Below are 27,364 nucleotides of genomic sequence, written 5' to 3'. Positions count from 1 at the left end.
TCCGAAAGACTTCCAAGTTTTTCCACTTGAGGTGGAGGAGAAGAATCATAATTACATTTGAGAGATGGACAATAGCTTCTTCAGATTTCATGAATGGTCTCTCCTTTTTTCCCATGAAGTTCACATTTTTTTTAATAATGGAGACTACATAATTAGTTACTTTATTTTTGTGATTTTTTTTCTGTTCTACATAATATAAGTTCCATCAAATTGACCAAAGTGTCTCAGACAACTTCATGGCGTTCTTGAGTTAAGTTGAAAATACTCTTCAGTGGCAGCTTACACCATATGTATCAGTTGTCCTCATAATTATGATGTTTTTCCTATTAAAACAGATCAAATGCTCTGTGATATTATCTGTATTTTTATAGATCAAATTTACTTCAGCCATTTGAATTACAAGCATTATTTGGAGGATGGCTTTTTTTTTTTAACTGGCTATTTAATATGTTGCAGAAATTTCTCTTAAGAAAGTTAAAATTCATATAGCTTGTGCTATGCAGGGACTGTCCTTCATTCATTAGATGTTGACATAAACTTAGTCATCCTGAGGTAACTTAATTTTCTGGTCTTTAGGCCCTATAAATGCACAACTATGTTAGTTCAGTGCTCTTCATTGTAGTTCTTTCACCATCTTTGAAGTATCATTAGGAGATCTGGTCATGTGTTCATAATGTGGCAAATTGTTGCATTATATAATCTTTGTTTTGTTAAAACATGGATTTAAAGAAACAACATTTATTAAAAGAAACTGTTGGGTCCATGTTCCTAATTTTTGTTTTGTTTTGCTATGCCAGAGAAGTTAACTGGATTTTATTAAATATTTCTTCTGTCACTGCACTTTATAGCAGCTCTTCAGGCATCTCTTGAAATATTTAATCTCTCCTTCCCTTCAGGACAGTATTTTCAGCAAATACTAATTCATCATTGAAATAAAGCACACTTCTGATTAGTATATTGTTATTTAGTACAGCTATTTATTAATAAATTTCTATACTTCCTTTGCATCTGCCTCATCCTCAGATATTTGTACACGTATATGATGTACCTCTACCTCATAATCCAATACTCGTACTCTTACAAAGGTGTAATGTATAAATGTCTTGGGGAAACAGGCACAGGAACATTTCTTTAGACATTTAACTAAGTTCTTGCTTTTTTACTTCTATCAATACCAAACTCATTAAAACCCATGATGATATCTGACATCATCTGCTTTCTGGATAAGTACTTGCCCCTTTAAACCTCAGTTCTGCAAGTTGTTTGGTGTTTGTTCTCTGGTTTTTTACTCTAAGCATAACCACTTTTCATCTTGCAGGTTATAGATACATTATGAAATAAGTGGAATTCTGAATTGCAAATTTTCATGTTTTCTTCACAGAGTTTTTGAAGATGTCAGCAGATATACCATTAAATATTAATATTAAGGAGCCCCGATGGGATCAAAGCACTTTTGTTGGACGAGCCAGTCACTTCTTTACTGTAACAGACCCCCGGAATATTTTGTTATCTGATACCCAACTGGAAAATGCAAGAAAAATTGTGCATGATTACAGGTATCACATTGATCACTTTTACTGCTGGTCCATGTCAATGATAAGTACATGGTTATATATTTAAAAGGAAATATGTAAAACATTGTATTCATTGCACCACTCTTTCTTCTTGTTTCAGAGCTTGAAACACGCTTTTTTTTAAAAAAAACAAATTTGCTAATGAATGGGGAAGTTATGTCATCTGAGAACCCCTATTAAGTATTCTGAAATACAGAAGTGTCTAATTCTGAAAATAGTTAATCAAAGAATCATAGAATCACATATGTCGGAAAAGACCTTTAAGATCATCGAGTCCAACCGTAAACCTAACACTACCAAGACAACCACTAAACCATGTCCCTAAGCACCTCATCCAAACGGCTTTTAAATACCTCCAGGGATGGCGACTCAACCCCTTCCCTGGGCAGCCTGTTCCAATGCTTGATAACCCTTTCAGTGAAGTAAAATTTCCTAATATCCAGTCTAAACCTCCCCTGGCACAACTTGAGGCCATTTCCTCTCATCCTATCACTTGTCACCTGGGAGAAGAGACCGACCCCCACCTCACTACAACCTCCTTTCAGGTAGTTGTAGAGAGCAATAAGGTCTCCCCTGAGCCTCCTTTTCTCCAGGCTAAACAACCCCAGTTCCCTCAGCTGCTCCTCATCAGACTTGTGCTCCAGACCCTTCACCAGCTTCGTTGCCCTTCTCTGGACACGCTCCAGCACCTCAATGTCTCTCTTGTAGTGAGGAGCCCAAAACTGAACACAGTATTCGAGGTTCGGCCTCACCAGTGCCAAGTACAGGGGGACAATCACTTCCCTGGTCCTGCTGGCCACACTATTTCTGATACAAGCCAGGATGCTGTTGGCCTTCTTGGCCACCTGGGCACACTGCTGGCTCATATTCAGCTGGCTGTCAAACAACACCCCCAGGTCCTTTTCTGCCAGGCAGCTTTCCAGCCACTCTTCCCCAAGCCTGTAGCGTTGCATGGGGTTGCTGTGGCCCAAGTGCAGGACCTTGCACTTAGCCTTGTTGAACCAATATGACAACAGAGTTTAAAACTTCCTCTTATGTGTTACATTGTTTGAAGCAAATAGTTTCTTAAATACTTGAAAAGTAAATTTTCAAAGTTTCAGCTAATGACTCCAGAGATTTTAGCTCTGTGTTTTAGCTCTAAAATCTAGTACAGGTTTGAGTAAATAGAAATTTGGTGCTGAATATATCAACTCAGGCAACATAACCACTGCTGGGAGTTTTGATTCTTTTTATTTCACCAGTCCATTTAAAAGCTGAAGATCTACAAGCTAACTATGAGGCTAGGTTATCTTAGTATGAACATCCCAAAATCCTCTGATGCCACATTTGTCACTGGACATTTATAACAGTTGTGCTTTTTGCTGTTGTCCTGTTCTGTTTTTAACTTGTCCCAAGACAAGGTATCGTGGCACCTGGCTTGACAGAAGATGACTTGTGGAGAGCAAAATATATATATGATTCAGCCTTTCACCCAGACACTGGTGAAAAGATGGTCTTGATTGGCCGAATGTCAGCTCAGGTACCCATGAACATGACTATCACAGGTTGTATGATGACCTTTTATAGGTAAGTGATGGCAATATAACACATAAAACATTTGCCTACAAATTAGATAAGTGAAAATCAATGTTATTGTCAAAAGAGCATTTTAGAAGATTTATAATAAATATTTTAAAATGTAAAATTTTGCTTCCTTTTCTCTTCTCTCTCTGTATTCCCTCACACTGATTAATGGTTTCCTGCAGAAGTAGTTGTGAGATAAGCCCTTAGCCCCTCTCCTTCACCATTCCACTTTTCCTCAAACTGGGAAAGTTGAATGTTCCAAAATCCCATCCTTGTAGGAGAGTTGTATGGAGGACAAAGAGGAGGAGATACCTGGGAATTTCTAACCTTAAAGATTTGGCAGGTAGGATGTTCTGTCTGCCAAGTGAGTACTCAGTATGCTTCGGTCCATCAGTCATCGAGTTTCTCCAGCTCCTGTTTTATCCTTCCATTTCCTCTATAGTTCTTCAGTCACCAATACAGTGAAGTCCACAGCAGAAGCCAGTATCATTTGTTAGTAGTCTCTGTGTTAGAAATATTTTTGTAACACAATGCTTTGTTAGCAAGAACTGGTGGGAGGTTCAGAGGAAATAATAGCATTTTTGATGCTGAGATTTTACAAATTCTTGACTCCCACTCCAGAAAGGCACAGCCATTTTGAATGGTGCATATATATGTGTGTGTTTAAAAAACAGTCGAGAATATGAATAAAACCATCAGTACAGGTGCCCATTCACAAGCACTGCTTCCTGTTAACTGGTTATTCTTTTATATTCTGTTATTATCTGTAATACTTATAGCAGCTATAAACCTTTTCTTTGTATTATTGGTAAAGTCACTTAGATTCAAAACTAGGTTAGCCTGGAAGACATTGGTTTCTTTGGACCAAACCCTCAGCAGTGCAAACAGGATTGTGTAGGAGTCCCTGGATGATGCAGTGTAGCATCCATCTTACTGCACGTCACTGAAAGAAGCAAATTCCTTGTTATATCTATGAGAGCTCTTGGGCGTGCAGTAAGGCAATGTGAGTCATGCCTGAACTTTATAGCAAGCCTAACATCCTCTACATAGCAGTAGCAAGGAAACAGGAAAAGATGAGTCAGGAAAGAGTTGCACATGCACAGGAAGAAAGGAGGAAGAACAGCAGTAGTGATGGAGAAAATCCAGCTAGTTTATCAGTTACTTTGGCATCTCATTCAGATACTGGAAACCAGAGGGAATAAGAATACACTTTCAAATCTCCTGAATCTTTCAATTTTTTGCAGTTTAAAGAAATAACATATCTTCCCATTTCAGAACTAAAGCCTCATGATAGACACCCACCTTCTACTCTAGCATCTCCTCTTTGCTTTCCCACCTGTTACAGAATAATTGGTACAACTACTGCTTTTTCTTTAGCACTCTTAATTTCCATATCAGCTCTCCAATGAGAACCACATTCCTGTTACCATTACTGGCTATGTATTAATTTAATTAAGTATAAGCTTTAAAGTCCCAGGAAAAGTTGTTTTAATGGTCAGGAAGTAGTTTTCAGTAGCAAATGTTATTTTTGATGGCCTGACTGAAATTCTGGTGGAGCAGAATCTTCAGTGGTTTCTCCACTGGGGGCAGAGTTTGTGGTCTGAGTGCACAAAGAAACACTTTTCGCCTGGTATACTCTCCTAGCCTCCAACTATTTGTGGATCAGGAACTTCCTGATGCAGAGGTCCTCAGTGGATTTCTTTTTCATAAGTTTGTCCTGTTGTTTAAGTATACTACTGGTTTGACAGCAAAAGCATTCATCCCTCCACAAGACAGCCCTGTACATTGTGAAACAAATTGACTGTCACTTTTGTTACTTATCAGCATAACCATTTGTAAAATGACTATATCTGCAGTTTAACAGGGACCACATTAGCTTGTTAAATGGAGACTCTGTGACTTGTAGAGGATATATTTTTTTCACTGCCCCCCACGCATGCTCACAAGTTAGCACCTTTTTGTCCTAAGGCATCTGCATACTGGCACTGACATGATTTATGAGGTTTCCTTGGAGCTGTTTTTTTTTTTTTTTTTATGACTGGTCATCTGGTTCATGCTGTACTGAACCAGATTAATTTCTGTGCTGTACCTGTACTACTTAAACGTGCAGATATTTTCATGAAAATAATTTTTCATTTTGGAGTTAAGTGTCTTTTTATCTGGTTCTACATGCGACTGAATGTTTTAATGTCACAAGGATTTATTAAAACAATGGCATCATATTGGCTTTTTGAAGACTGAGAAGATAAACCCTGTCTTCCAAAGTCCACCTCTCAGTCACTTATGGAGCTTCCTAAGAGAACTAGCAGACTGTAAAGGAATAATAACCCTGGAAAAGTATTCTAGAAATTAGAGAGTTTCATAATTGGAGAGTTTCATATTTCTCTGTGTGATTTTATAGAGAGGTTTGCTGTAATGCTTTTGTTATTACAACAAACCCTTGTCCCAAGTTAACCTTGCTATTTAATTACAATGCTTTTAAATTCTATTCTTAGAAGTAGCTTGCACTTTCATTATTAAGACAGTATCTCATTGACTGTATTGTTTAATTCAGATAAACAAGAACCTCTATATGATTACTGCTTGCACTTGCTTTTCTTGATTTGCTGTCATTTTTCTGTACTGTTGATTCAACTGTATTTTTAATAATAATAATTGTTTCTCTTTTCAAGAACGACACCAGCGGTGGTTTTCTGGCAGTGGATTAACCAGTCCTTCAATGCTATAGTAAATTACACGAATAGGAGCGGTGATGCCCCAATTACTGTCAGGTCAGACACTGAACCAGATACTTCTGAAGTGTTTATAAATTGCTCTCTGATGTACTGGAACATGGTTGGGCTTTAAAGTTTGAGGTGATAGAGGGATAAGTTTTTTCATCTATGCTTATTATTAATTTGATATGCACAGACAAGAAGTCTGAGAATGATGGAGGCAAGAACTCCATTTCTGCCCTTAAAGATGAGCCTGAGCACCTTGATCATAAGCACTTAACAGCATAGGATTTAATAGGAATCTGTGTTGCATTGCTCAGTCAACCATTTGAAAGTGCCTCATCAGTTTGGTGTTATACCAGGATATTCCTAAGTTGATATTTTGTGTGGACCTTCAGGTGTCTCTCTGTGTCATCTTCTCAGTGCCCTGCAGTATAGCACACACAACACTGTGTGTGCTATACAAAAAGAGGACCCTTCAAGGAACTGGTCTGCACAGTACTAGTTTCTACCTGAAGGCAAAGAGAGAGACTAAATAGATGCAAAAAGCTAGAAATCATGAATAGGAGACTGGAATTGCAGTGCTTGACTTCCTGGGTTTGAGGCTGACTTCCTTATAAATGTCTGGGAGAAAGCAGTGGATTCGAGGATATACAGACAACTTCTAGCTGGGAAGTATGTAAAGTATATTTTAGGGCAGATTGGGTTGGATTTGGGTGTTTGCAGCATAGCTGGTCTGCACGTATGGGTTCCAGTACAGTTGATTTTAATTATTATTGTAGACATGGCCTTAGAAATCCAAACTGATTTTATTAATTTAAGCAATTAAGAAATTAGATACAGAACTAAATCCTTCAAGATGTTCGTTCAGACACATGAGAAAATGCTGAACAGATAGCCGAACCAGCAGAACCTGATTCAATGTTAAAACGTTGCTTGATTTTTACTGCTAGTTACTAGATTTTTACTGCTAGTGAAAGAAAAGTGTTTAATTTAGTGTCCCATTTGAATCTTCTATCTACATCTTATTGCAGTGTCACAGAAATGTCTACTTAACTTTTGGGGGGGTGTAACTGTAAATGTGTAAAATGTAGTTCTTTTTAAGAGTGACATAAATGTAGTTGTTGTGCATGTGCAAACGCTTTTATTTTTGTTTTAGCCAGCTGGGAACAGCCTATGTTTCTGCTACCACGGGTGCTGTCGCAACAGCTTTAGGACTTAATGCACTGACAAAGGTACTGCTGCTATTTTTTTTCCATTCTTAACAAGACTTTGGTGTTCTATGAAATGCTAATGGGTCATTTCTCTTCCTATGTGTCTGTGTCGTGTTATGCACAGCTCCCAGTATGGAGTTGTAACGGCCATTGGCAGCTCCTTTCTTTAGATCCCAACCTTATTTTTGCCCCATGTAGATTGTTTTAGATGTATTTCAAACAGCCTGTCCTCCTTATGTGTATATCAAACAGCTTTGTGTTTTGTTACTACAAACTGTATCTAATAAGGTGCCTTTTTTGCAGTTTCTTTTTTACATGTCAAAGTATCTAATAGTATTAGAAAGTTAATTGGAGTGGATGTGTAATTACAACAATGTGGACTCATTATCCCATAAACTGTATAGGTGTGGTTTTAAGGTGCAGTATCACTTCTGCAAATGTGGACACCTACTCTAGACTGGCTGAAGAACTTGTAAGGAGGTGCTGCTCTTAAATGCAGAAAACTCAAATCCGTTAAACACATGCACAACACAATCAAGAAAAAAAGGTCCTTTACTTAAAAAAAAAAAAAAAAACAGCAAAAATCTATTTTGTAACCCTCTGCTTATGCTTTAAATGTACTGGAAGTAGTATAACATTGACAAGTTATTTGAGAGACTACTCTAAGCAGAGTAATTCAGATTATACAAGACATGGACTAGATGAATAGCCTCCATAGTCAGTGTCCTTAGATGCAAAGCAGCTTGGTATAGATGTCGCTGGCTGTGGCCTCGCCAGCAGAGACAGTAGAGTTTAAGGTCTATTTAGTGTTGCCGTTGGGCTGACAGGCATGCTGAGAAGCTGACACTTCTCTGCAGTGATGCTGCTAAATTAAGATTGGTTTTGCCAGTCTCCTGCCACTGCTTACTCTGAGAGAAGTATTTATGACTTACATCTTGTTTGTCTGTTGTTTTACCTCTGCCCCACCAGTGAGTTTTCACTGAATTTTATTTTAAAGGAAATTAGTCTGGTCTATCATTAACACATGAAGAATTTTAATATGACCTTTGGGAAATAAAATTATTATGTAATTATTTTTCTTTTTTATTATTTTCTTTTTTCTTTTCTCTTTTTTTTTCCCCCTCTTTGTGTTTTTTACAGCATGTCTCACCTCTTATAGGACGGTTTGTTCCTTTCGCTGCTGTTGCTGCTGCTAACTGCATTAATATTCCACTAATGAGACAAAGGTAGGCAAAAGAACAAAGATCACTCATTCTAGAAGAAAGGATGTTATTGAGTTTTTAGATCAGCAAGTTACTAAATAAAGCAGGTTATATATCTTTAGCTTGTTTCAGAACCTTGCAGAAACCTCATGCATTATCTTGTTTTGATTGATTGATTGTGACAGGTATAAAATAGAACATCTTCATTCTCTTCAGATAAATATCCATAGCGTTCTTCAGTCTTAGGTCTCAGAAACCAAGTACTGGTCCTTCAAAACTTGATCATACGGACCCTTTAAATACAAACTCCACTTTGGAAAAATACAGTCATTTCAGAAATGGTGCTTCAAATCCCACATGCAGAAGCTAGTCACAGAAGTCAGGCACTGCAGTTCTGTTTAATTATCTGAGATTACAAAAATATGCACTTTCTCAGAAACAAAATTTCATATGTATTCTGATTTGACTAGGACTAAGAATAGAAGTGGGGAAAAACAAATGAAAAGCATCCTCTTATAAACACAAGGTTATGGGCAGAAAAGGGAATATTTAAAGTTTGTATTTACAATGAAATTCAATCCATGGTAGTATTTTATCTCTTATAAGAGATGAGAAGAAGAATAAAAGCAGTCCTCAGTATATCTGCTCTTCTGTCTGCTTCTCACTCCCCTAGAAGTTCTCCCCAGAATGTGAGTTTAACACCTAATCCTGCACCTGAGCAAAAGATGTAATAGAGAATAATACAGTTTTGTGCATCCTTTTATACTTTCAAATATGTTCTTAGTGGTTGAAATGAAAACTCAGACTAGAATGCCGGAGGGGAATTTTCATAAAGACTTCTGTTTTAGTTCAGTGAAACTAACCATCCTGTATTTCCTGTGTTGTCTGTTAGAAAGGACAGACTACTTCCAGAGCAGTCCAGAAAATTCCACTTATCTGAATTGCTTTTTGAAGGAACCTCTCCCGCCTGTGGACTACAAAAATAACACATCTCCTCTCTTCCCCCTTGGAATGCATGTGACCAGGTTCAAGCGGCAGATTGCTGTTACAAATATTCAGTTGTTTTCAAGCATATTTTTCAGCATATTTTCCCCAGATCTTTCTCTGCCTTTTGAAATTTTTGTGCCAAAGAGTGTTACAAACAGGCTAACTTGGAAAATAAAATCAAAACCATAATTCTTATAATTGACAATTTTAAGGAGACAAAGATAAGGTGACAAAAAAGGTGAATAAAAGCATGTCAGTCACTGCTTTATTTTTACCCCTTATTCAACAGGGAACTCAAGTTTGGAATCCCCGTCACAGATGAGAACGGAAACAGACTGGGTGAATCAACAAAAGCAGCTCAGCAGGCAATTACCCAGGTGGTTATATCAAGGATTCTTATGGCTGCTCCTGGCATGGGTAAGAATAACTGCAGTCACGTGCAGCTCCTGATTATGGGTTCCTAATGTGAGAGAGAGCTTAAATTCTATATAAGTTATTTTTCTCAGAGGCCAAGTTATCTTACAGTTATACAGGCAGTATTTACATTTCTGTTAAGAAGTTCCACAAAGAAATGTACATTTCTTACTGTGAAAACATTCACAGTGTGTTACACTGAAGTGCAGCAGAAAAGCTCCTGGGATGCTTTTGCAGAAAAGATACAGATAGCAAAGGAATGGTAGCATATTCTGCTTGAGTGGAATTAGTTTAGTAAAGAGCAGGTGCTTTCACCAGTGCCAAGTTACTGAGTTCAGGTTTAGGTATGTGTGAAATCAGAAGTTTTGCTTATTGGGAGAATTTACCTCTGTAAATACCAATCCAGTATCTTGAATTGGCAATGTGAAATGAAAGCTCAGTTAATGATAAAAGGCTGTGAAAATTGTATTATGGTATTAGTTCATCTTGTTCTTCATTAGTTCATGAAAACCAAGTGCCTTTTTCTCCAAGGTGAATGCTTTTTTTTTTCTCATTTACAGCGATTCCTCCCTTCATAATGAATACATTGGAAAAGAGAGCCTTTTTAAAGGTTAGTCTTAGATAATCTACATACGCATATTTCATATCCTAAGTTAATACTTTCATGAGTTTAAAATACTTTCTGAGTCTTCGTATTTGCCTCCCAAATGTGCCTCCGCTCTGGGAGGACATCACTGTAGAGCTTGCTTTACAGCTGTCGCTTTCTTTATGCCTTTCTTAGAGACAGCTTGGTTCTTCTTATCACAGTGTAAAATAACATTAAGAAAATATGAACTTTTTTGTTATTTTTATAATTGTTCTTAAAATGCAGAGTTCCTCCTAGTAAGTAAACCTTCCTTGTACCAAGACTTGGAATACAGTTTATCAGAAAAATATTTTAAAATTTTATAATGCTTTTTTCTCAGGATATCAATAAGGAGGCTTTGCTTAGCTGCTGTAGTAGCAAGTTGACTTTGGAAACAAGGAGGATAAAAATCTCTTCAAAATGACCCTTTAAAATTTACTGGATGAGCAAGTGCAGGGTAGACATAGAATGGGCATGCTTCATCAAACATTACGTATTTCCTATATTCTGTTTATGCTAATGTAGTGTGAAGTCAAAAACCTGGTGTTAGTAATTATATAAACTAAATCAACATTATGCACTGTGTGTTCATGAGAGGGTAAAGAACAATCATGAAATTAATTATAGGGTTGTCTAACACAAAAGAAATAATACGCAGATGAGGAACTCTCTAATTCTTTACCAGTAAAGGGAGTTTCATCTTCACCAGCTGATATCACTGATTTACTTGCATAGCTCCAGGCAAAGTCTCTGCCTGTGAAACCCACCCAACAAGCTGGGAATGATAGTCTCCTTCCTGTTAGAAAAAGTTAGGAAAGGAAAAGCGTGGTCTGAGTTTCCAGACCCTCCTTTGGAAAAGTGGTTTGGGTGGGGACTGGGAGGACAAGCAGGAGAAGTTGCCTGGTTTTGTTTGTCTAAGATAAAGCTTTCTAAAATATTTAAATTATATTTCTTACTATTTCTGCCCTTCATTTTTCTTGTGTAGAGTTAGATTACCCAGTTACATACACCATTTGAAAGTGCTTCTGCATATATAAATGAGACATACCCAAGTGTCTTCCAGTTTTAAAAACTTTTTTCCTGAAGTGCTTTGCTTTCCCCCCCCCCCTTGTTAACAGAAAACACTATTGCTCAGAATGTAAAAACAGGAAATGTGGCGTTTTAGAGTGAAAGTCAGTGTGTGCTGCTTATATCTCCTAAAAGAAGTGAGACTGCAGTGCATCCAAGTACCTATTTGTCTGCAGTATAGAGAGCCCTATACTGATTTGGCTAATTCTTAATTGCTGATTTCTTTTGACCCATACCCTGTTTGCAGGGTAGCTTTAAGCAGCTTGTGATACTGTTATGTTCTTGAGAATGTATTACCCAGAACACTAACCCTTGTTTAAAAAAAAAAAAAAAAATCATAAATTTAGAGCAAATAATATTTTATATGTATTTGACATGGGAGAAATGTCACAAATGCTATCAGCTCAACTGTCAAATACGTGACATTTGTGAAGTTGCAACAAATAGCTATTGGTTTTGTGTGGTATAATCAATATAAGGGTGTTGTGAATTTTTCAGATCAGCAAAAATGAGCGATTTCTTCAGTGACTACTCAGTGGTCTTTGGTACCATCATGACCGTTTATGCTCACGTGTTCCTCCCCCTCAGCCTCAAAGACTGTGAGTTCAGGTGAAACACTGCTCTGCAGGTAGTCAGTGGTAACACATCGTAGAGATTAGTATTAAAACCATTAAGGAATGAGCAGCATTTTTAACAAGCAGCTTCTGCATGTTTTCTTGAGGTTTCAGAAGCACCATCCCATTTGCAGTACTCCAACACCATCCGCACAATGCTTTACTAACTCATTTTCCTTAGCCTTTGCTTTGTACACCGTCACTCTTGAAAATAATTCTTGTATGCTTGCCAAAGCCTATTAAGCAACACACAAGGCCAGAAAATAGTCAAATGGTTGTGAAATAATGAAGAAAATAGAATGATGTTCTGCAGTAAGATAGAGAGAAAGAAATGCTTCTGGAATGCTGCTCTCAGTGATAGCAGGCTATCATCCTCTGATATTTGAAATAAGATGTAGGTTATATAGCACTATTCATCCCCCATATTCTGACATTGTTTTTCATGAGGACATTTTGATGGTATCATTGGTATGAATTTATGACATTCCCAAAAGTTATTGCTAGAAAATGACTCAAGAATGTTTTTAGAATACAAGCACATACTTCCTGCTTCAAAAAGAATCTAATTATTTCTTGACTTGAAAAAAAACTCTTTATATCTATGTGCTTTTACTATAGGTTTCAGCAGTGGCTTTGGCTGTCTTTTATGCAATTACGCAGTGCAGTAGTTCTTGATTAGGCTGTATAATGTCTATGTTCATTATCCCTACTGACATACACTTGACTAGCTCTGTGCAGAACCAAGTTATTTTATCTGCTGCAGCAGGAGGATCCATAAACAACCTTGCTCTGAGGCACAGTGTTTATAGATGTATTTTAGTTACAGGTAACCTTTCTCCTAAGGAAAGAAATAGGTTTTTTCCATAGAAACTTCTGAAAATTCCAATCGACACTGGAGTTTTAATTTATATTACTACTCTTACAGCTTCAGCTACTGTTTGTCTCCTGTTCTGCATGCTGTATTAACATTTAAGTGGATTCCAGAAATTTCCTCATATATCCTTAAAACAAGCTTCTTGGGGTCTCTTAGTCTGCAACTAAAATATGTATTCAAAACTGTTACAAAACTAGAACAGAGAGTCTTTTTTTTTTTTTAAGCATCGTTCTTGAATGTCTTATGCCTTAGAGTGCTCCATGCATTCCTAATTTAATTGTCATTTCACTTATTCATTTTTTTTAAAACAGGCATAGCTAGCCTGGGAAAGCTGACAGATTTTGAGATCCAACAATGAAAGGAAGCAGTTAGAAAAAAGCTGATTCTCCTTATGGCTTTTGTTTGCTTGATTATCATTTCTCCATTTTCTCGGTTTGCACTAACCACTAAAGATGTCATAAACACATCTGGAAATTAAATCCTAATTCACCGGGAGCTGCCTTCTTCCGGGGTTAAATGGTAGTTTTCTAACACAGTAAACTCTTCTGCTGTCTCGTACTTCTCCATTTTATCTCTTTGTAGGGATATACAGCCTGCGTTTGAGTTTTGCTTTATTGTTTTACATTGTTCCCTGGGCAACTCCAATTCTTCATATTGACCTCCCAGTGTTAGCGTTTTACCTCACTGTCTTTCTTGATTAGTGCAGCCTGGTAACATTCTTGAAAAATAAAGGCTGTAACTCAGATCAAGTACATTGGCAAAAAATGTTCCACCACATGAAATAGATGTTGTTTGTATTGTCTGTACTAATAGACACCTCTCTCTCTCTCAGATTAATGACTAACTCTGATAAAGGCCTGAAACCATCTATTACTCTCATGACACCCTCCAACAGTCTTTTCAATTATAAAATCATATTTGGGGCTCTTCTGTTATGTATCTCAGGTCCCATGCTCACACTGCAATGCATAGCATCCCTCTCCCTTAATTCTCCTCAGAGACTGAAGTCATTTGCAGTACAGAGTTTGGCTTGCATTCCCAAATACATGTAATATTTACCAATGCCACAGTCCTACATCCCTTCCACTGTCAGTCACACCATCTTTTGTCATGAACTTTCACAATGTATAAAATGTAAAGCATTTGAGTGAATTTATCTCAGCTGAGAGTCAAATGAAGGTGTGTTTAGTGGAATGCCAGAACAGAGGAGCACTGCTGCATTCACTCTTTATCCTTCTTGCTATTGCTGTCTTTTTCCATTTGTTATCTATTGTTGCAGGTTATTGCTGAATTGCACGGTTCTTCCTGCACTCATTTCTGGATTACAGATTGACTCCAGGGGGAAAAAAAACAAAAAAAGAAAAAGAAGCAATCTTCTGCATCATTTCTTCTCCCTCAGGCTCTGGAGAAAGTTTAATCCACACAGGCTTGTTTTCCATGCCTCTTATGCTGCTGTGACCTTTCTTAGCACCGAGCTTTGGCCTAATGAGCTTTCTAAATTTCTTTTTTCTATTTCTATTCTCAGATAGTGCCCATCTTTTGTTCACCAGTTTCCCCTCTAACTTCTACCTCTAGAGAAATGCTTCTTGCAGAAAAAAACATCATCCACTGTAACATGTGTTTTTTAACTCATTAGCCATTTTGTTTTAAAATCAACTTCCTGTTATCATAGCAGTTGTGTATGTCCTACTTACTGGAGACACTGATTTTATTGTAGCAACAGAAGGCCATTGCAGTAGTGTCATTTAAACAGGTCTGGTTTTATTTCATTAGTAAGTAATTTCAACTAAAATTCTAATGGAGGGGGGAGTGGATTCTAAATCATTTAAAGGCCTACAAGAAAACTATCATATTTCTTGGCATATGTTCAAGTTCTGCAAAATTTATAGTAATAAGGAATGTGCTAAAAATGCATCCATAGGTTAGCTGTTGCTTTCTCAACCTTGTTTCCCCAATTCTTCTACCCTTTTTGCCTTTAATAAAAGGTGAACTCTTGCAGAACTGGAATGTAGCAGACTGTGCTACAGGGACAAGTTCCTACATATCAAAGCAAATCATAAGACAGGAGAAAGGGTTAAGAGACAGACTTATATTTGTCCTTGACACCTCCCGTATTTGTGGTTGGTGGCTGCAGTTGCTCTCAAAGTAAATCTCCAGTCATAAGTTAAAACCATTTTATGTCACTGAAGGGATAGGAGCTGTAACCAGACCTGGCTCTTCTTAAGGACACCTGGGCAAAATTCACTGTGCCCTTAGGAGATGTGGCAGCACCTTGCACCTGCAGCATCACTCCAAACTTTGGCTGTGTTGCTAGCTATTGTGGGCTTGCATGACTCAAAGAAATGGCCCATGTACTCAGGATCAGGTTGTAAGTAAAACCAATCTGTTGTAGTTTCTAAGGGACACTTACTCAGGATAACAATCTACATTGGTATCACTGGGAATTTTCTCACTTTTCAAAGGGATTGGGCTCTCAAATTGGAGCTCAGCTTTAAGGTATGCTGGTAATTGTTTTGCCCTCATTGTGTCCAAGAGTCTTTTAGGTGCAGTCTGTCTCTTACAAGAATTCCAGGAAGGAGAAAAGATACCATGCTCACTGTGTACGGTTTATTTTTAACAGAGATTTCCTTGGATGAGTGCTCCCATTCAGGTTGGATTAGTTGGCTTCTGGTAAGTGGTTTCTTTGGGTTGTGTCTGCTATTTTAAGAGTTAGTTGTAGGTTTTTTGGAGAAAGTAGCAATATTTGCACTTTGTTTAAAGAAAAAAAAAGTTGAGAGGGTTAGTGAAGTAACTGCTGTAGCCTTACTTCCATATCTGTAACTGATAATACCATATTAAAAAAAAGCTGTTACTAATGAAGAAGCTGCCAAGGAAAGCAGAGGGAGTGGCAAAGCAGAGGGAGTGGCAAAGCAGAGGGAGTGGCAAAGCAGAGGGAGTGGCAAAGCAGAGGGAGTGGCAAAGCAGAGGGAGGTAGCAGCTTGATTAGAAAAGATGCTTTAGCTGCTGCCTCCATAAACAATAATTGGAATCTAATCCTAGGTTGATGAATTCTTGAAACATTTGGTTAAGGGAGAGTTTCATTTGCTGTTGTCTAGCATTTTATGTTGTCATGCACACCAATGCAAAACACTGAAAGGACATCAAATGATAATTTTATACACATTTGTAAGCATGGTATTGATGCATTTAGTACTACATAGTAGGTAAATGATTTCATAAGGTACAATGCAATGAGAAATAAAGGTTACATAGCACTTCATGCAACTTTAACTCACTGTATACAAAAAAAAAAGTTTTCTGGCAGAAGACCGTGCCTAAGGGTTTTAAGTTTTCCTTTAGTACCCTAAATATTGTAAACCCATTTTTGTCTCCTCTAGTCTTGTGTTTGCAACACCCTTGTGTTGTGCACTGTTTCCTCAAAAAAGGTACGTATTCCTGTTACATTATTCTTAATGTTACACTCCCAGATGCATGCAAGGTACTGCAAAAAGACAAACAAGTAGTTATTGCCTCCTAGAGCATACAGTCTTAATTCCCATATAACAAGTGTGATAAACATGAGAATATTCAGAAAAGTAATAACTATGTTACTCATCAGTAATATATAATAGTTGAATTGGGCTCATTTGTTTACAAACTCCTAGCAGCTTGAGATGCAGCTACATAGGGATAGTGAACGAGAGGTTTGGGGTTGTAGTTTAACCATGGTATTTCAAGCTGAGAAGTTTGAGCTTGATAATACAGAGTTAGGAATCACTGGAATGATTCATAAAAAAGGCTAATGTGGTCCAAACAATATATTCATGTCCAGTAAGGTTATGGCTTCATTAAGTAGAGTCAGCTGGAAACTCCTCTGGTTATACAGAACAGCACTTGACTATATGTGCTTATTTGTAATTTGAGTAATATTTTTCCAGAAAGAATTTTTCATCAATACACAATAGCTCAGTACTGAAAACTGGCTTAGAAACAATATTCATTATAGCTGAAATCATAATGAAACCTGGATGGGTTACCTACAAGTCAAGTTAGCTCCATTTGCTGTATGTAGTATGAACAGGGTCTTAAATTCAACTATGCTGTCCTTCTCATATTATTAGTCTGACACCATCTGTTTCCATGCCTGGCATAGAATAGAGAATTGTGGTAAATAAGTGTCACCAGGCTACCTGGAGATGACTTTACAAACTAGCATAGCAAGTGTGGTACAGTTCTTGATTTTAACCAGGGCTCTCCATTTCATAGGAAGATTAGACCTTAAACTGTATTTAAGAAATTGCAGCTGTTTAAATGACCTGACAGCTTAATTCACTTTACTGTGAGATGACTCTTATAAAAATAAACCTTTTATTCAACTGAATAAAATCAGGTAGTAAGTTAAATAGGCAAATACATTATTACATTTAATAAAAACACCTTTAGGAAGGTAAGTTTCTATTGCCAGCAACAACTTCAAGCAACTAAGTAAGTAGATTCCTACTGTCATGGTAGTAGCAACAGCCATTTCTTGACTCTATAGACTATCTGATTGCCTTTTAAGCAGGGATTCATTTGCCCCTGGTCTGTGAGCATGATTCTTTCATAAGAAGTTAAAAAAAGACCTGAAAACTCTTTTCACAGTCTAGGAAGTTTAACCAGATGCATCGTCCATCTTATTTTACATTCAAGTGCTTGTTATATATAACCATTCTGTTTCTTTTGCTTAGTTCTATGTCTGTAACACGCTTGGAGCCAGAATTGCAAGCCAAGATCCGAGAGAACAGCCCTGAACTAGAACGTGTATACTTTAATAAAGGATTATAATTCAAGGAAGGGAAAATATCTTTCAAGGAGGATCTTGTGAACTTATTTTTGCATTATGTGCCAACATAGTTGAAGATGACTTAACTTCTCCTTTTGTTAAACAACTTCAATGATCCGTATTATTTTATATTTAAAGGCTTTCCTTGTTGTAGTGTTTAAATTACAAAAGGTCATTTTGTCCACTTTGGTATCAATTAAAAGTTTAACCATACATATAAAAAAATGTTTACATAAGCTCTCAAGCAGCTATGATAACAATAAACAAGCACACAAAGAAAAATAGATGCTATTATATTGGATTTGCCACCTGTTCCAGTAATAGCGGGGCAGGGATCTCTTTGTGAAAAGTCATAGAGCAACTGAACGGAGTTGCCACCCTCTGCCAGCAGCAGGTCGTGTAGCTGAACGTGACAGAAGGTTGTGCAGGAAGGGCTTTTTACCAGGAGGTTGATTAGGTTGTAGGTTTTCCCTGTTGGCACAGAACCGTTTCTTTAAGGTAGATGTTGGAGGAGCCTGGAGCTTCTGCACAGTGTGGTACTGTTCAGCAATACAAGCTGCTTTCTTCCGCAGGTCTAGTTTTACCAGCATCATGTTGTTCTGCAGTTCTGCCAGTGTTTGGTCCTAAGAAAGGGAAGACAATATATACAAAGATATGCCAAGTTGCCTAACTCCCTGGTTACTATGAACTGAAGAGGATAAACTGCCTTTGCCAAAATTCACTAACTGGTGTGCTAAATAAGGCCATGCATAAAAGCTTCTACTGTCAACAGTGTAGCAATTCAATAACAAAATAGGAACAGTAAGGCTAGAAAAAAGCTGAATCCATCCTGCTGCAAACATGCTGCCATAGCAACTGTGATAGAGTGAAGTGGATAAGGAAATGAGAACTCTGAATTCTCCTACTTTAAATACAGACTGTCAAGTTAACTGAACAGGAACAATTTGGGTCTCCTTTGGAGACTTAAATATGCAGTCTGACTCAGCCATTAAAAAATTAGCAATATAGCTCCTTTAATGTAATAGACAGTATGTGTCTAGAGAATAAGTCATTTTTATTTGCAGCTGCAAGAACCTAGGTTATTCTGCTGATTATGGGAAAGTGCATAGACTAAATCCCCCTGTGCAACCCACAACAAAACAAACACATTACCTGTCTAGCCAGAATGTCATCGCATGTACAGAGGGCTTCTCGAAGTTTCCCTGCACTTGTACTGTGGCAGCACGCCCTCTCTGCAGACTGAAGAGACTCCCCAAGTTTTTGTAATTCTGAACGCAGCAATCTGACATTCTACAGGAGAAAGAGATTTAATACAACAGCTAGCTTTGACATTGCTCTGGAAACAAAGCCACTCCAGGGTAATTAAGACATGCAGTACTGAGGGAGGATCCCATCTGACTGAGGTACACTGGGATCACAGATACCACAACCTTGCACATCTCTAGTAAGGGTTTGTTTTCAACAGACCCATTTCAACTTCAACTATTTGTTTAAAAACCTGGAAACAGCAGCTCCAAACACTGTTTAAACTGGCAACCACCTTGCCCTGCAAGTGTTCCTTTCTGTAACACAGAGATGGAGTTACCTTCTGTCCATCCTCCAGCTTCCTGTCTACATCCACAGTAATGGGTTTGGCGGAGGGAGGTGGCTCCAGTAATTTCTGGTACTTGCGCAACTCTAGGAACAGGCAAAAAGTAGTGAGCAACAGTACATTCATAAGCTTCCAGCTTTTCTGAAATCAGGACTTCCCTTGAGACAAGCTGCCACAGGCAAGCTGAGAAAAGCTTTGAGTTTGTGCAGGCATGCACAGACATTCTAGGCTTCTCCCTTTCAGTTACGCAAAGGGACTTTAGAATTTGAATAGGGAGATGATTCTGCCCTAAATTCAATTTTCATGTGAAAATGAAGTGAAACCCTTGTGTGTCCATCCAGCACATTATTCCTTTCATCTACAACTCAGAATAGTAGTTTTGGGATGTCTGCATCCAACATCTCATCCTACTGAAAAAAGTATCTCTAACCCTGTACAAGGATTGCTTGGGCATAATTCAGAACCAGTGCAGCATCACTGCCTTACCTGCTGTTGCAGTATTTAACTCCATTTGACATTGCTCCAGTTTGGCTTTAGTATCTACCAGCTCCTGTTGCAGAGTGCATGAGGTAGCCACTCGCTTTGATCGACGTAAGCCTTGCCCTGAGTCTTCTTGCTTAGTATCCAGGCTCTCCAATTTTTGTTTTGCCTCCTGCAGAGCAGCTTGGAGCTCCTCAATCTTCTCATCACGCTCCTTAGAAAGCAAGTTTGTTCAAATATTCAACAACATTTTCTTAATACAGCTTTTCTGAAATTTTCAATGTCTTCCAGGAGACTTTCTTAATCACACACTTCACATGTTGGACCCAGCCTTTAATGTCCTTTAAGTGAAAACAGTGAACCCGTTTCCTGGGAGCTTAAACTGCTTCTTTTACAGCCTCTAAAGACAAGGGATTTTTTGAGAGTTGGCACCTTCAGAGAGGTCTGCAACAAGTCCTGGGGCCACTTAAATGCCATAGCATGAAAAATATAGACAGGCCCATACCCATCATCACAACTAAGAGTAAGAAGAGAAATTCACAGAGCTTGTGTTAATCTGAAGAGTGCAAAGCAAGCCACTAGCAAACAGAGTAAGGGGGGAGAGAATCATGTTGAACAAATAGAGGAGTCAGAATGTTTGCACATTAGCTTCCAGATTAAGGGCTGAAAATTAGAAAGCCTAGTGAACTACATAAAGCAGTAGACAAGAAGCAAAAATTGTGGATCAAGCTATCAAATAATATGACAAAAAATACCACAAAAAGCAAAATCTTTCCTTTCAGTTTGCATGAGTCACCTTCCTGGACTCAAGTACTCTGAGTCCCCTCCGAACCCACTGCCACTTTCCTGATGTCGTTTCATTGCCCTGGACAAACCTGGATCTCCTCCTGGTAATAGTCAGTCAGTGACTCCTTCAGGTTACTCAGTTTATCCTCATACAGTTCCTCCAGCAGCTCCTTCTGAGCATCCACATGTTGGCTACGAAGAGAGCAAACAACATGTCAGGGTCTGGCAGTTCTTGGTACTGTAGCTCACCCTGAACAAAGGGAGGGAGATCAGCATAAGCTGTACCTGCACCACTGCTCCTTCTGTTGCATGTGCTCCAGCATCTCATTGCAGATCTCCTCACGGAGGCGCATTTCTAGTTGCAGCTTCTCCTGCCGCTCTTGCAGCAGCAGTTCTCGTGCAGCTTCCACTACACGCAACAAGTCCTGCGGGAAGGACACAAACTCCATTGCCCACATTGCACAATAGAATTAAGACCTAGCATAAACTAGGTGATCCCAATATCTGTAGGCTGGGGTGGTCTAGGTTCAAGATTCTTTCAGTCACTTGGAAAGACAAGTTGCCAGGTTTGCTCTTAATTTCTCTCCCATGAGATGGCTTAAAGCTCCAGATGGAGCTGTCTCCAGAGCAGCCTCCCCTGCTGCACTGCCCAGGGCTGCACCTGCATTTGCTACCTTGACACATTACAACTCAAGTCTCTGTAGGTATATGACTTCATCTTGATCTTTCAGCTATTCCAGCTGCCTGCTTTAGGTATCTAGGAAGTTTGATTGTTTTTCCTCAATTCAGCCATCTGTTTTGCATGTTTTCTGATCCCTAGATTTCCCTTGCAGAGTAGGGATTATAGGCCTGCACCCAAGCTCTTACTGTCCCTATTCCACAGATAATAGTGTTCCCAAATTAAGCATATGCTTCAGATTTAGACCAACTGTGGAATGTTTTCCTCATGGATTCCCAATGTCCTGGGTCCCATATCCTTCTGAGGTTCTCTGTCATCTCTTGGTGTAGTGCCAAGCTCCAGCCCCACCTCCCAGGCCAAAGCTAACAGTCATGTTCTTACCCCTCTATCCATAAAAGCTGTAAAACAAATCACAACCCACCTCCTTCTCATACATGGAGACATCTGCTTCATCCTCACTGTCTTCTTCCGATTCCACTTCTTCCTTTGCCACTGCCTCTAGTCCCTGGCTGGTTCGCCTGTTGTGCTCTTTGATGATAGATTGTATGGATGGAAGTCCCAGCTTTGTGGGAGGTGCCTGAACAAGCTGAAGGGGAAAAGGCCATCATTACTAGTCCACAAAGCCTGGAAGTTGCATAGTCTTTAAACACAGTGCTTCTCTGCAACCTGTCAACCCTTTCAGTTTCACAGAATCTGGAAATACTGTAAAGGTAATAATCCACTGGAGAAGCATAGGGAAGACTTGCAAGCATCCCCCCTGCCTTGTGATGGAAAGGGGCCCATTCCCACAGAAGCAGGATGTATCCTGACCATGCCATGATCCTGGTGTGTGCTACGTACCTGGCTGGCAATGGCCGAGAACTTGGCTACATACAGAGTTTCATCATATGTAGATGCACACTGGTTAATGTTGACAATCATGCAAGAGCGCCCACGTCCAGTGAAGAAACCCTGGAACACACGGGTTAGCTTGCTGTCCCGGAAGGGAACCACAGTCTGCTTCAACCTATGGGGAGAGACAAGAGTGAGCCCATGGGAAAGCAAAACAGCCTGCCCTATGGAGTACTGGATACTCACTTGGACTGCTGGTTCTGACGCAGGGCAGCAATGCAACGACCCAATGTGTGGAGGGAGGTATTGATGTTGTTTGCTTCTTTCATTCGGTCCCCACTTTTCTGGTCTTTGCAGCGCTCTGACCCCGCAAGGTCACACAGGGATAACCTGAAGAAAACACAGGCAGTATTCACAATGACGTACTAGGTTTGTCCTGTTCTATAGCCAGGTTTACAATTCAGATACCCTGCAATCACCTACCCTGCTCACCTTCCCAGCTTCCCCATAAGGGCACAGAAAGCTCTTTTGGGGTGTATGGGCTATTGCTGGACAGGAAGGCCTACCTTAAGTGTAGGGCTTACACAAGATAACACCAACATGAGCTTTGTGATGTCAAGTTCAAAGATCCTTTACCAGTCCTCAGGACAGCCACTTCCTGGGTACTGAGACAACCCATTTCCAAATAACTATATCCCAGGAACAGGCATCAGCAGCACTCAGATCAGCCCTGCTGCAAGGGTAGGGTTACTTACGTTTACCTTCATTCAAAAAGCCTGAGAACTACCTCAAGTTGTACTTTGCAGTACTCCTCACAAACTCCTCAGTCAGTTCCAAGACTTAAGAGTGGGAACATTTACTCCTTCCAAGTACTTTCAACAAGGCCTTCCTCAAGATAATTCCCATACCCCAGATCCACAACAAGAGACAGGAAAGTTGAGTCCACAGAGAACACCCCCAAATCCTAGAGAACATGAAACTTACTCGCTGATTTTTGGAACAATTTCACTGCCACCTCTTTGTAAGTGCAGAATCCGAATGGAGAAGACACTGTGACTGTAAAGAAACGTGCAGATATTTTAAAAGGGGAATGCAACCTTTAAAAGCCCCTCAGAATTTTATGTCTGCCTAAACAACCCCCTACCCCCTTCAGACCTGCGACTGGAGTTCTGGTTCATGTGGGTGCTAGCAAAACTCTGGTTTTTCCGACCCAGTTTCAGGAGCTTCCAGGCCTCATCAGCATCCCGGACGTTGATCCAGTTCAGATCTGGAAAAGCAGGCACACTTTGGGCAAGGCAGTGAGGAGACTGGCTGAAAACGTATCTCAGCCCCAACTTCACCATTGCACTTGTTGACATTAACAAACAATATTCCTGTAATCCAGACATCTGAGACCTCTGAGAGGCCATAGAGGACATCATGCTCCCCAACACATCACTGCACCCACCCACTCAGTCCTCAAGTGTCCCTAGCAGGCCACTAAAAATATCTTTTGGGTAAATCTACCTTTCACATAGGGATTGCCAGTCTGGTCTTCACAAAGCCGCAATGTCTGCCTCTTGCGGTTCTGGCCAGGTAAAGCTGGTTCTAACAAGTCATAGATTAACTCATTATAAATCTCAAAGAAGGAGACCCAGATAGAGAACTGCATGTCTCCTGTGTTCGTGAGTGAAATGCGATCCAAGTCAGCCCAGCGAGGGCCCGGTTCTGGGGAAAAGATAAAGAAGGAAAAAAAAGGTAAAAAAAATCAGGATTCCAGCTTTTTGTGGGTCCAACTTGAATGGCTTAGCGATACACTGAAATATCTCTTCAGCAGGAACACTATCCCAGACTCAAATCTATTCTATATACCTCCTTCCCATTTGGACTACATTAATGCCTGTCTGCAATCAGCCTAAGATTCCCTTTAACAATATCCTCCTTTCTGTGGAAGGACTTTTTATACACTTGATCTTGACTCCAAAAGTATAGGATATTTCAAACATGAACTCTGCCCAGTATAAGTGAAGTTTTAGTCCTTGTTACCTCAATCACTCCATGCTTCTGGATACCTAATCAGTTAGTAGTTCCTAGGTTTGAAAGTCTGGGCACAAGTGCTCAGTGCAACATGTCACTTTAGCACCCTGCTTTCCAGCTACCCCCATCACATGGCATTCAGCTGCTCAATAACCATATCCCTTGGATGAAGTAAGTGGGTATCAAATAACTTTTCATTTCACAAGGCTTGAGTTATTATGCAGTGGGTGGCGAGTTTTTTGTATGTTGGCAAGACATACGTACAAAGTTCTTCAGCCCCAACATCCTTATCTTTCAAAGGGAAAATTGTGAGACTACAGCACCTTTGCTCCCTTACCGACAACACAGCATCCAAATAGTCATTACTCTTTCTTCCCCCATCCTCCAACAACAAGCAGCAGGTAGTACACAACAGGCTTCCAGACATACCTTCTGTCTGGCTGATGTCTGAATGGTTGGTGAGTTGGCTAGATGAAGAGAGGCCAGCAACTCCACTGTCAAAACTGCCACTGGTGGTGGCCTGGAGCTGAGATTCGGCACTATGACTCCTCTTCAGTGGTGTTAACAGCTCCTCCTGGAAGGAAACAAAGAACATGAGCATGTATGTAGTATGACACCATCCTTTCCCTATTATTATTAAACCTCTAGAAGCCGCATGCTTACCTCCCACAGACCCCCCTGCAGCATGGTCTGCTTCTTGGTCTCTTCCTGCCGCACCTGCCTGCTGTCCAACCAGATCACCTCATTGGAGAGAGAAGGCTTCAGATCCATGGCTTGGTACAGCCGGTCCCCCACACTGTTGAAGATGACCGCTAAGGAGCGAGGCAGAATCCCTCCATCTTTGTTGCTGCCTGAAGCAAGAACAACAACAGCAAGCTAAGGATTCACATGTAGAAGCAGACAACTCCCAACAGGCTACTAACACCTAGTGCTTTCCTTACCCTGGATAGTGTGAGTCTTCCCTGAGTTGGTGATGCCATAAGTGTAAACCAGCCAGTTCTGCCCATTCAGTACATCCTTTACCACCTGCTTCATTGTCTTATCAAAGAATAATTTCTGCCCAACATCTGGTCCAAAGATCTGCAAACAAGATACATGAAAAGTGTCCTCATGTAGATCTTTCCTATCTTTGGACTGCTGATAGTTGTTCAAGTTATATTACTTAGTCCTTTGTTCCCTCCACTAGCCCCACATCATGAGCAACAGACCCACCAGTAATTCCAGTTCAAGCCCCCTACCTAAACAAGCTGTTCACTTGCTTAATCCAGTAACATCTGATATCACTAGAGCCTCTAGTGTGTTTAGAACCTCATGAACAAAACAAGAGTTTGGCATTTTGCTGCTGAAAATGTTGTCAGGATCAGCTTAAAAAGAGAAAAACTAAGGAAACAGCAACAGAAACAAACTTAGAGAGGATTGTACAAGACTACCTAGTTCACACAGTGCATTGGAATCAGTGTGTATTAGTAAGCCAACTTTTCAAGCTGTAAGGCTGCTTTAAGCTTGAAAAACTTCCAGATGGATTGTTTGTCCCAGTTACCTACCTGGGTGAAAGAGAATCTGTGTGCTGCTTGTCCCACTCCACGTTCTGTGCTCCGCATGGTGAAGGAGTCCTTAGGGGCTTTTAGAAGAAGGGTCTCTGAATTCTCAATGCAGACACAGCCCTAAAGAACACATAAAATCCCATCATCACAATGGCTTACAAGAGGCCATAGCATAGACAGCAGAGGATAATAGCATCTCCCAGTAGGCACACAGGCAACCAGCTCGGAGACTGCTTCATTCAGTGTCTCACCTGGTCTTCCCCTTTTTCCACTTCTGTAGATTTCAGAGGTCGAACTCTCAGATACACCTTTAATTTTCCATTATTGTCTTCAGCTACAGCCTGCAAAAATCAGCACAGGTTAAACATGGTAGCCGGAAAGGCAGTACACAACCATCTGTCAGAACACTAACAGGAACCACAGCATGGAACACACACATGGCTACCCTGACTAGTGCTCAGAAACTAATAGATGCTTCTCTGGTCCCAAAATCCCCAGCAATGCCAGAAGCTCTCTTAGGCATTTCCAGACATACCAGCATTTCTTTTGTTTATCTAGTGAATCAGACCAACAACCTGAAGACCTGACACCAAAACCAGCCCCCAGACCAAGCACCACACTAAGAGGCATCATGTTAAGAGGCACTTACTGAGTGTGCCTTTCATAGCACACTGCTCATAAGAGGAACTGCTCCCCCCAATGCAACATTTTGTTCTAGCCTCCTCTGAAGAGTCTCTGTTGGCCCTGCATCACAACACCTTTGTGCAGAGACACAGCAGCCACAAGTCAAAACATTGCCATCTTTGTGACAGAAGAGCTCCAACCTCACCTGCTGGGAGCCCTCCAGATTTGGAGAGATGGCAGAGAACTCTGACAGCAGGTCCTTGCGCACATCAGCCCCAAACCCTCTTGCTGTGGATTCAAGAACAGGGGAGGCTGCAACATCATCATCAGAGAACAGCCCGGGGGAGGCAGGTGCTTGCGCCATGGCGTCTCATGCAGCTCCTGGAGAAAAAGGGGCACAGTGAGGATAGGGTGATGTTACAGCAGTCTTCTGAGAGCCCAAGCTTTGCTCCCCACGCACACACCGTACTACACGCAGTCTGCCACCACTACCATATCCATCCTTTCCCCACAAACACAAACTGCCACACGGAACCCTCCCTCCACACACACACTGACACGCAGGATGCCACTGCAAATGGGCACACACCCCCCACCACCACACAAGACCCCGCACACACCACCTACACACACCCCACCACACTGGACCCCTCCATACACAGAGAGACCACCACATAAGAGACACACACACCCCCCACATGGGACCCAACACACACAACGCGCAGGCAAGACCACCACACAGGACCCCACACACACAGAGCTCCACACAGACCGCCCCCCACAACACACACCCCCCCAGAGACCACCACACGGGTTCTGCCCACACAGGCACAGACTGCCACACAGGGCTTCTCCACACGCACACGAAATCATGATCATCGCCACCGCTCCCCGCAGACCCCCTCAAGCCGGCAGACCGCTACAAAGGACCCCCGCTCCCTTCACAGACCCGCTCCCTTCACAGACCCGCTCCCGCGCCGCCGCCTCGCGCCCACCTCGCGTCCGCGCGGCGCCTACTGTTGGGGTTTCAAACCTCGCCGCCCGCCCGCTCCGCCAATGGGGGCCCGCGCCCGCGCGGCCACCAATCAGCGACCGCCGTGGGGCAGCAGGGGCGGGGCCCGAGCGCTCGGCCGCCCGCGCGCCCGGGGACGGCCGGGGGCGCG

At 40.6% G+C, this 27,364-nt stretch overlaps 2 protein-coding genes across 9 annotated transcripts in view; one reads left to right on the top strand and one right to left on the bottom strand.

Moving 5' to 3' along the window:
• Window positions 1-17,693, top strand: part of SFXN1 (sideroflexin 1) — a 29,606-nt gene extending 11,913 nt beyond the window's left edge. For 2 of the 5 annotated variants that reach the window (XM_072873281.1, XM_072873279.1), the window contains exons 3-12: window positions 1,382-1,556; window positions 2,970-3,140; window positions 5,810-5,908; window positions 7,011-7,086; window positions 8,206-8,291; window positions 9,544-9,671; window positions 10,229-10,278; window positions 15,470-15,519; window positions 16,227-16,274; window positions 17,556-17,693. In XM_072873281.1, the coding sequence (XP_072729382.1) occupies window positions 1,393-1,556; window positions 2,970-3,140; window positions 5,810-5,908; window positions 7,011-7,086; window positions 8,206-8,291; window positions 9,544-9,671; window positions 10,229-10,278; window positions 15,470-15,519; window positions 16,227-16,274; window positions 17,556-17,652 (969 nt within the window). In that variant the 5' untranslated portion in view covers window positions 1,382-1,392 and the 3' untranslated portion in view covers window positions 17,653-17,693. Of the gene's footprint in view, window positions 1-1,381; window positions 1,557-2,969; window positions 3,141-5,809; window positions 5,909-7,010; window positions 7,087-8,205; window positions 8,292-9,543; window positions 9,672-10,228; window positions 10,279-11,859; window positions 11,971-15,469; window positions 15,520-16,226; window positions 16,275-17,555 lie in introns of those variants that run through there. The other 3 variants (XR_012044177.1, XR_012044178.1, XM_072873280.1) reach the window with 3 other exon arrangements.
• A 230-nt stretch (window positions 17,694-17,923) lies between these two features.
• Window positions 17,924-27,344, bottom strand: KIF20A (kinesin family member 20A). 4 transcript variants are annotated; one of them, XM_072873276.1, is made up of 19 exons: window positions 27,197-27,344; window positions 26,407-26,582; window positions 25,829-25,918; window positions 25,578-25,697; window positions 24,975-25,113; window positions 24,697-24,884; window positions 24,463-24,607; window positions 23,524-23,724; window positions 23,173-23,284; window positions 23,002-23,073; window positions 22,264-22,407; window positions 22,027-22,192; window positions 21,608-21,772; window positions 20,793-20,932; window positions 20,597-20,699; window positions 19,728-19,935; window positions 19,236-19,327; window positions 18,803-18,940; window positions 17,924-18,273 (listed from the first exon to the last, which is right to left on the bottom strand). In XM_072873276.1, exons 2-19 carry the CDS (start codon window positions 26,563-26,565, stop codon window positions 18,001-18,003), a joined length of 2,655 nt encoding a protein of 884 aa, XP_072729377.1. In that variant the 5' UTR covers window positions 26,566-26,582; window positions 27,197-27,344; the 3' UTR covers window positions 17,924-18,000. The 4 variants fall into 4 exon arrangements, with proteins under 4 accessions (XP_072729377.1, XP_072729375.1, XP_072729376.1 ...); XM_072873274.1 differs by having other exon boundaries at window positions 27,168-27,245; XM_072873275.1 differs by having other exon boundaries at window positions 27,151-27,233.
• Between the last annotated feature and the right edge of the window lie 20 nt (window positions 27,345-27,364).

The sequence above is a fragment of the Ciconia boyciana genome, chromosome 9 (assembly GCF_034638445.1).
Source record: "Ciconia boyciana chromosome 9, ASM3463844v1, whole genome shotgun sequence".
Classification (NCBI taxonomy): Eukaryota; Metazoa; Chordata; class Aves; order Ciconiiformes; family Ciconiidae; genus Ciconia; species Ciconia boyciana.
Note: the sequence above shows the minus strand (reverse complement) of the source record. Positions and strands in the feature narration are given on the sequence as shown.

Coding starts and splice junctions, on each gene's coding strand:
- KIF20A (XM_072873276.1), bottom strand. CDS start 26,565: ATGGCGCAAGCACCTGCCTCCCCCGGGCTGTTCTCTGATGATGATGTT. Junction 24,885..24,974: donor GAAGACTCACACTATCCAGG/GTAAGGAAAGCA, acceptor TTCTTGCTTCAG/GCAGCAACAAAGATGGAGGG. Junction 18,274..18,802: donor ATGACATTCTGGCTAGACAG/GTAATGTGTTTG, acceptor TCCCTTTCTTAG/GACCAAACACTGGCAGAACT.